Raw genomic sequence first — 8,707 nt, 5'->3', positions numbered from 1 at the left:
AAGTTGTGGATACTAATAATGCACCAGGCAGAACATAACAACAAAAGCTTATTGATCTGAATCAACTCGTGAGTGGTCCAGGGAGAGCCACACCAAACTTCTTAGGGCTCATCACTCAGCAGCTAAGGTTCAGCCAAAAAGCAAGTGGCAAATATCTCCAGATCTGTGCTTTGATGATTCACTTCATTAGTATTTCCTAAGAATTGTAGAGAAACCGCTTTTGTCTCTAGATGGAGAATTTGTAGAACTTCAAAAGTTACAAAACTGAGAGTCTCTGGGGAATGACTTCTAAACAGAGAACAGGCAGTTACAACAGCCTTCCCCAGTACATGAGCTGGTTTATGTTGTTATCTGCCATGCACAGAAGATGAGGCGCCTCTTTTATAGATCTTGTAGGCCATTGACATACCATATCATGCATTTCAAGTAGAAAAACTACCCATCTTTGAGATATAATTTCTGAATGTTAATCTTCTTGAAAAAGAAACAACATTGGCAATTTGCAGGTTGGATGTGAAATGTCTCCACAAGTGTATGTGTCTGAACATCTGGGTCCCATCTGGTAGCACTGTCTTAGGAGGTTGTAGAACCTTTGCCTCTATGGCCTAGCTAGCAGGAATGGTTCATTAAAGATGACAATCCCCCTCTGTGTCTAGCCTTACCTCTCTCCTTCCTGACCCAAAAGTGCTGTCACAGAGCTACACCTACCCCTTATGCCTTCCTGGCCATGGTGGACACTTATATTCTCATCTTCCTTATGGTGCTTCATTCAGTTATTTTGTCACAGAGACAAGAAAGCAACTAGTATGGAAACATGTAATAGGTATGTGTTAATTGCAATTATCACTGAGCAATTAAGACAAGAACAGTCGAGTGCTGAGGCTGCTTCTTTACTTCATGACACAGACAGCCCAGGTCTGCAAAATCATCACATCAAACAAGTCTGGTTTATTAAACAATAAACCAAAACACAAAGCACTAAAGACATCACACCAAACAAACAGGCAGACACAAACATGGTATATTTTAAAAGCCAGATATATTTTAAAAAGATCATGCTTATAATAAGTAAATTATGTAGTGAAGAAACATGAAATTGATGAATAAAAAGGCACATTTGAAAAGTTTCAGAGTATGAAGACTTCCTTGTTTGTTCTACTAACACAGGAGGAAAAGGAGTCAGATATATTACAATTACTTTCTCAGGGGAAGGTTTCTGTCAGTGGAAATGATTAACACTGGCTTCTTTTCTCCCTTCTCTGGGGCAGTCTTTCCCTTCCTTGGTTTGGAGAGGCAAGTTAGTCTTCTGCCATGTAGAGGCGATACATCATGGCTACCGCCAGGGCTGAGACGGCGGGGATCACCCAGTTGGTCCACCAACTAGAAAGACACAAGAGCAAAAAGATGCTTGAGTGATCCTCAATGCAGAGACCTCAACCTCTGCCCTCCTCTGACGGAAAACTAACACAGCACCATTTCCTCACTTCTAGAACCACTTTAGCTAAAAGGACGGCTCAGCTTTGCTAAAATGAACTTGAGCACAATGCGCACCCTGGAATGATGACTTCCCTGCCCTCCCCTTTTGTCACGATGAGAAAACTCACACCCGTGCTCTGCTTCCATCTAGTTCCATAAACTGTTATATACAGAGAGCTGTTATGGCTCCCTCAACGGCCGCTGCCTGGGAGCAGAGACTTTCTCATGACATTATACTCTGGATACCTATCACAAGACCACACAGGGGAATGCTCCTGGTATGTTTTGTTCTCTTGCAGGCATCGACTAAGCATTTTAAATGGCACTAAGATGAGAATCAGTGTTCCCACTTGGAGGACGCTGCCAGCAAGCTCTACAGTGAGGACAGACCCTGGCCCCGAACCCCGAGTACTACGCCATTCAACCTCAGCTTTAATGTTCTAAGATCCTCCTTCAAAAACCCAAACTTAATATCTACACTAGATGGATTTAAGCTGTTAAGAATAAAACATGCCCAAAGTATATAGTCTGTGGTCTATCTCCCAAATTCAAAAGCATATCTAATTTATACATTGTTCAGCTTTTGTAAGTTTTCAATATATGATAAGTTAGAGATTATGGGAAAGGGACACAGCTGGGAAGAGCTCTAATGTAGTCATGGATTTTAAAATTGGATGTCAAGCTCTAAATTTCAACTTTTTAAAAGATAGAAATCAATGCCTACGCTCAGCATCCAAGAATACTATGTATACGTACATACATCTTCCCTCCTGATCAACCCATTCAAAGAACAAGTTCAATTAGAAGATGTAAAGTGTGACAGATTAATAGCACAGTCTCCATCTGAGTGTAGTGCAGTGGGGCTTTTCAGCTGACTCAGAGAGAGGCTAGCCTGACAGGGGAAGGGAGGTGAGGAGCGCAGCGAGCAGGCAGAGAATGTTCTAGAACACTAAGAGAGTAGGATAATTCAGTTTGATAGGGTGAAATACAAATGTATAGCTTTCAGCTTGAGTCAAAAAATGAAAACAACAACAAAATGACCATGATTCTCTAAGCCACTCTGACGGGACGGAACTTCCAAAAACCAGCTTGGCCTGGAATATGGAGAAATCTGGCTCCTGTAACAAGAGTGTCACGCTGCACTCAGATTAGTGGGTTCAACTTGAGTAACAACAAAAGAAAACTGAACCATGCTTGTGGAAACACAATGACCACAGTCTTCAGAGATGCCCATGTGTCAAGAAAGAAGGAAACTGAACTCAGCCTGTAAGAACAACCATGGCACTAATCACCCAAGGGACTGGCTGCCATGGAAATAAGGAATTCCCCTTGCTCTCTGTGGTCCCCAGGGTAGATACATTCAGAGGGTGGTGACATCTAGGGTCACTGTGAAAAGTGCTAACAGCTCCAGTCTAGGATGGAAAGCCCAGAAGCTCTGGGCACATAGGGGACCATGCCCAGATTTGGTGGCTGAGAAGGATAGTGAGAATTCAAACCCAGCATCAGATATGGGGGTGTCAATCAACTCTGACACCTAAGCCCTCCAAGAGACCTTGTCTCAAAACAAACAGAAAGACAACCAGTACGTACCTGGAATTAGAGTCGACAGTAGTAATGAGAGTTTCCTGGGACACAAAAGAAAACATGAAGTTAAGGATACATCTGAGCATTTATCCCCCTGATTGAAATCCTGTTTTAATATTAAAAAGGAACTCACCATTTATTTTATTCAACTCTATCTTTTAAAAATTGTTAAAAAAATTATATCCAAGTTCTTACTAAAAAGCCTAAATTTACCATTTTTCAAGAAAATGAAAATTTTAAGGACAATCTTTAAATTACTTAAGAATATAAACTTTATAATTTGAAAATGTTAATAGAATACATATAATCCACTTTTAACATTTCAGCACTTCAACATAAAACCTGAAAACAGAATACTCATGGACACATATATAAGACTGTATTACTGTCTTGTGGAAAGGAAATTTAATTCTTCAAAGCATTAAATATTAAATAAAATGTCATTTAATTCATTCAAATCTGACAGGGCATAAAAGTGTACCTGCGCTACATTAGAAGTGTCTCAACTAAAACAGTAAGAATTTGTATCACAGGCTTAGACCGCCTGTTCTGAGATTTCTTTAACTCACTAGATGGCACCAGGAAGAACCCAGACTAACTCAGAAACCACTCTGCCTAACCAACAAATAAAGCTCTGTTTACTTTCCAGCACTTTCTGAGCACAGTCCTTTTCATGAGGACCATAGAAAAACAAAAACAAAAACAGACATATTTTCCCAAATTATTCAAACACTGCAGCCCCCGAAGCACACACGTTTAGGGTTTAACACATGTTAGGAAGCACTGGTAATATTCCACACCGGTGAAACTGTTAGTGCTTCAACACAAGCAGCTACAGACAGGCCAGCGCTACCAGGGAATCACAGCCGTACCTCTCTGCAGCACACATGAAAACTTCGGTAAAGCAAGCAGCTGTTTGTAGCAAGACAAAGCAATGCCCCTGCGAGGTATGTTAGAGAGACTCCCCCCTCTCCAGAGGCAAATTCACTTCAGGGGTGCATGAGCAAAGCAGCCCAGCGACACACACCAACCTTGACACATCACCTTTAAGACTCCTGACACAGTAGGGGAAGAAAAACAAGTCCTTTAGAAAGAAAACTTCACAGTTGTTACCTTTTTAAGCATTTTGAAATCCTGGTGCTCATGGGAATTCATAAACAGTACAAGATTATTTTTCATGCGTATCTGAGTATAATTAACACTGACTACGAGAGACAATTAGATACACAAATAATATTATTCATTTATTAGAAGAAACACAATCACAGAAGACACCAAAGAGCTCGCTGAAGGCACAAGACTATCACACGCTGGATAGTTAGTGTGAGGAGGCAGACACTCGCTTGTGATACAGGCAGGGACATATGCATTTCAGGGGACTTCCTTGCCTCCCTTATCTTAGTGGCTGCATTGCTAACATGAAGGCCCCAGTGTAAGGTTAAAATATTGCTGAGGCTCAAACACAACCATGCCATTTAGGATGCTGTTAAAAGGGCAGGCGAGCTGGCTCAGCAGGCAGAGGTACTTGCTTCAGAGCCTGACAACCTGAGTTCCTGATCTCTGGAACCCACTCGATGGAAGGAGAATCAATTCTCCTGAAAGTTATCCTCTGACCTCTAATGTGTGTGTGCTGAGGCACACAAACATATGTGTATATACACACAAAATAAGTAAATATTTAAAAAATTTAAGCCAGGCGGTGGTGGCTGGGAGGCAGAGGCAGAGACAGGCGGATCTCTGTGAGTTCAAGGCCAGTCTGGTCTCCAAAGCGAGTTCCAGGAAAGGTACAAAGCTACACAGAGAAATCCTGTCTTGAAAACCAAAAAAGAAAAAAAAAATTGAATCTAAGTAAATAAAATGGTCCTAGCATATCACCACCATCACTGGTAACAATGACCCTCCAAATGGTAGAACTTTAAAAAAAATTATATATTTTTTGAATTGTCTATTTTTCATAGCCTTAAAACCCAGAATGCTTGAGAAATTAAGTTGTAACAACCACTTAGCAGTGGGATAAAGAAGCCCATTTTCTCTAGTGGTCAGTGCTCTGAGGGGCTCAGCTGGGTTCAGGGAAGGAACTTTCAAAAAGATCAGCCACCTGGTTTTTGTGCAACTTGGAGACCTTCTAACTTGTAGTAAAAAAGGCTAACAACTGGAGAATGGCAAGTATAATGACTTACAGAGGTCATGTGAGTCAGTATACATTGTGATTAGCATCTTATAAAAAATACCAAATCCACAAAGCCTTTGCAAACCAGCTACCTCAATGAAGTTCATGTGGCCTAGCTCACTTCTTCACTAGATGTCCTGACAGTGGAGCCTTCCTAAGAAGTTCAGAGACTCCAGGAACTGAAGAGACCACAGCTAGATGTGTGATTTCACCAGCAGCTCACCGGAGCTTCAGAGCCTCAAGGTCTGGGGATCTCAGAGACAAATACAACCTTGTATATCACGGTGCTTTGAAAATAACAAGGAAGAGCACCAATACTGTTAATACCTTCTAAGTAAGTGAATTTGGTTGCTGTGGATACATTTAAAGACATGTAAGTTCTGTGTCTGTAAATTCCTTAACTTGGCAATTTAGCTTCTTTTGGGCAGGTTAATACTCACCAGTACATCATATTTCTCAAAATTAAACTGGACATTTTAAGTAAGTAATATTGTTTTTTAACACTGAGGACTAACACATACACCTAAGGCATACTTGTGAAGTGCTCTGCAGCTGAGCTCCAGCTCCAAGCACGATGTTTATTTAAAAACATCAGACCACAGAACACATTCTCTAGCCTAAAGATGATTACATGTGACCCTGGGAAATAATTAAAGACACAGTTTTGTTTGGCAGAAATAACAAAGCACCCAGAAAAGTGGCAACACATTTTCTCCTGTGTCCCTCGCTTCCAGACTCTCAAATAACCAGCAAGAGTCATCCCCCTTTCTTCCAGATCTGCTCCTGTTTAAGCAAAATCACAATAGGGAACAAAGGGGGTTTTGTTTGTTTGCTTGCTTTAAAACAACAAAATACTCCAAAGTTGGTCCATCTGTAAAATCTTGAGAGTAAAAGTATATCTACTTTGAAATGTGAGTAGATGCAGACACCAGCCAGAAGCTCCACACCCATTGAGCCATGAGTGATGGAATGAAGGCCCAGTGTCTTATTGAGAGCGGCTCCCTCCTGCAAACATGGGCAGTGGGGCTTTCATTAATGCTGACGGTGCCAGTCCCAGAATTCACCCTTGCTAAGTGTGCTCTGTCTACCTGCTATTCCAAACATCAAAGTGATTACAAATGCAAATAGAAAACTAACCACCCACAGAGGATAGCAAACATAACAGGAACACACTGCCCTTTGAGACAGGTCTCCCAGGCTAGCCTCAAACACACTATGTAGCCAAGGGTGATTTCTGGTCCCTCCTGTAATCATTTCCCAAGCGCTCAGGATTACAGGTGAGCAGAATAACGGCCAGCTGTTGGAGATTGAACCCAGGGCCTCATGCATGCTGGGCAAGCACTCAGAGATACACAGCTGCACCATGAACACGTTACTAAGAACAAATGGACAAGGGTGGCATCCAGGGGTCTGGGGCATGAGACATGCTTACCACCACACACCTGCCCAGGCACTATGGTTAGAGATGTGGTTAGCCTGCAGCAGAGCAAACCTCCCCCAAGCCTGTTTGCCTACAGGTGAATGACTTACAACAAAACCATTAACAGGCCAGAAACAGACTTTCCCTGACAGACCGGGGGTGTGTGTGGGAGGGGGGGAACGACACCACCGGACACGACAGGGGATGGGGGACGGGATACACATGGGACAAATTGGTGCTCCAATGTTTCAGCTGCCTGTAAAACAGCACTGTCACAGACAGCATGCAAATTCGAAACAGCATTTTGTTTTTGTTTCTTAAATCTTCCAGAAACATTCCTATCACCAGAGCTAAGTGTGTTCTCATTCTGAACAGGGACAGGGGAAAACAGAAGTTAAGTCGCCATGCACTGAAGAGCACACACACGGCTTTTTCTTGCACTGTGTGAGAGTGGAAGTAAGCATGGCATTTGCACACACACACTGTTGAATTACTGATGCCATGCACTGCAAACAGCATCGTGGCGGCAGAGACGGCGCCGTGGGCTTTCCGGTACCCACCGCAAGCTCAGAGACGCTCGTCCTGTGTGCCTTCTCCACGAGGACCAGAAGCGCAGAGCACAGTGGGAAAGCTGAGCTTTCTTGCTGTCAGTTTTAAGCAAAACCTTCCCTCAGCCTTCCTCACTTACAGGCCACAATGAACTCATGCCTGCTTAGACTTCTCAGGACCTTTGGCAGGCTGTTCTCATAAATTCTGACTCTAGATTTAATGAGCAAATTTAGTGAGAGGGTCAGCTCAGACTAGGGGATGCCAATGTAAAACTCACCTTTTCTGAATGCCTACTACGATGCCACAAAGATACAGAGAAGGAAGAGGCATGGGCAGTCCCTTCAGAGTTAGGGAGGAAAACATGTGTCCACTTAAGCAAGCTCTAAGTCCTCTGAAAATAAGGCTTAGGTCAAATCTTTCAGAGAGAAGCACAATTTTTTTTCCCCACTCACTCTATCTGGTACTAGAGATTGAAGCCAGGGCTTCAGGCATGGTGAGCAAGCATTTTCCATTAAATTATACACCCAGACTTTTATTTATTGATAATTATGATGTTTTAAAAAGTAATAGATTAGTTGTACAAAGCAACAAACAAGTTCTCCTAAAAAACACAAGGACTATAAAACAAACAAAAAACCCAAACCAAATTCTTGCAAAGCCAATAAGTTACATATCTACCTCACCTAGAAAGACCTGCTGTGACCTTTGCCCCATTTTGACATGTACTCAATACAATAAAGGTACACAGTTACCTCTGCCCGCCACCACGCCTCTGAGATGTTTGTACAAACTTACCGAAGGCTTGGCTATCTTTGATCTGTCATCCTGTGAGGAAAAAAGAGGGGTGAACATTAGGACATCTGTAAAGGTCTCATTTTCAAAAGGCTGACTTGTTTTGAGATTTTTTAAAAATTACTATTCAATGATTAGCATTTGGTGTTCAGCAAAGTTAAATACAAAATTTGGTCCATGTGATTTGACAACATTTCCGTCTACACTTTGGAATGGACCCATGACTGTCTGGTTCTTATGTGGAGGCATTTAGAGGCTTACAAGAGTTGAACTACGACTTTCAATCCAGAGAACAATGGCAAACAAATCCCTTCCCTGCCTTCTCTACTCTCAAGTTCACGGAGATATGCATCTTTCTGCTATGGTGGCCTCAGTGAAGCCTGCAATCTTCCAGCAATATAATTATAAACTATTTAAACCCCAGGCTGAGGAAGTCAAAATCCAACAGCATCTGAATGCTGACTACAGAGAAACCACAGGGAAGCAACCTAAATGAAACCCATCCTCCCTCTTCAGGGGAACAGAACTTAGAGGAACAGGAAAGAGAGGAATGTTCACAAGGACAGACCTTGCAGATGCACTACTGGGAAGTTACTTCTGGGAAGTGCGACTATGAAAATGTGTGGAGTGATAAAACTTCCAGACAAGTGAGACAGTCTCTCAAAGTATATATAACCTCCCAGCAAATCCAAAAGACAATAGACAAGCAGACAAAC

At 42.2% G+C, this 8,707-nt stretch overlaps 1 protein-coding gene across 2 annotated transcripts in view; it reads right to left on the bottom strand.

Annotated features, from left to right (window-relative positions):
- Positions 1 to 999: 999 nt before the first annotated feature.
- LOC118594819 (cytochrome b5) overlaps positions 1,000 to 8,707 on the bottom strand; it is a 33,510-nt gene continuing 25,802 nt past the window's right edge. Inside the window, exons 3-5 of one of the 2 annotated variants that reach the window (XM_036205022.1) lie at positions 7,995 to 8,024; positions 3,067 to 3,101; positions 1,000 to 1,380 (exon numbers count right to left, since the gene is read on the bottom strand). In XM_036205022.1, coding sequence (XP_036060915.1) covers positions 1,299 to 1,380; positions 3,067 to 3,101; positions 7,995 to 8,024 — 147 coding nt within the window. In that variant the 3' untranslated portion in view covers positions 1,000 to 1,298. The other variant, XM_036205023.1, reaches the window with a different exon arrangement.

This window comes from Onychomys torridus, chromosome 13, assembly GCF_903995425.1.
Source record: "Onychomys torridus chromosome 13, mOncTor1.1, whole genome shotgun sequence".
Taxonomy (NCBI): domain Eukaryota; kingdom Metazoa; phylum Chordata; class Mammalia; order Rodentia; family Cricetidae; genus Onychomys; species Onychomys torridus.
Note: the sequence above shows the minus strand (reverse complement) of the source record. Positions and strands in the feature narration are given on the sequence as shown.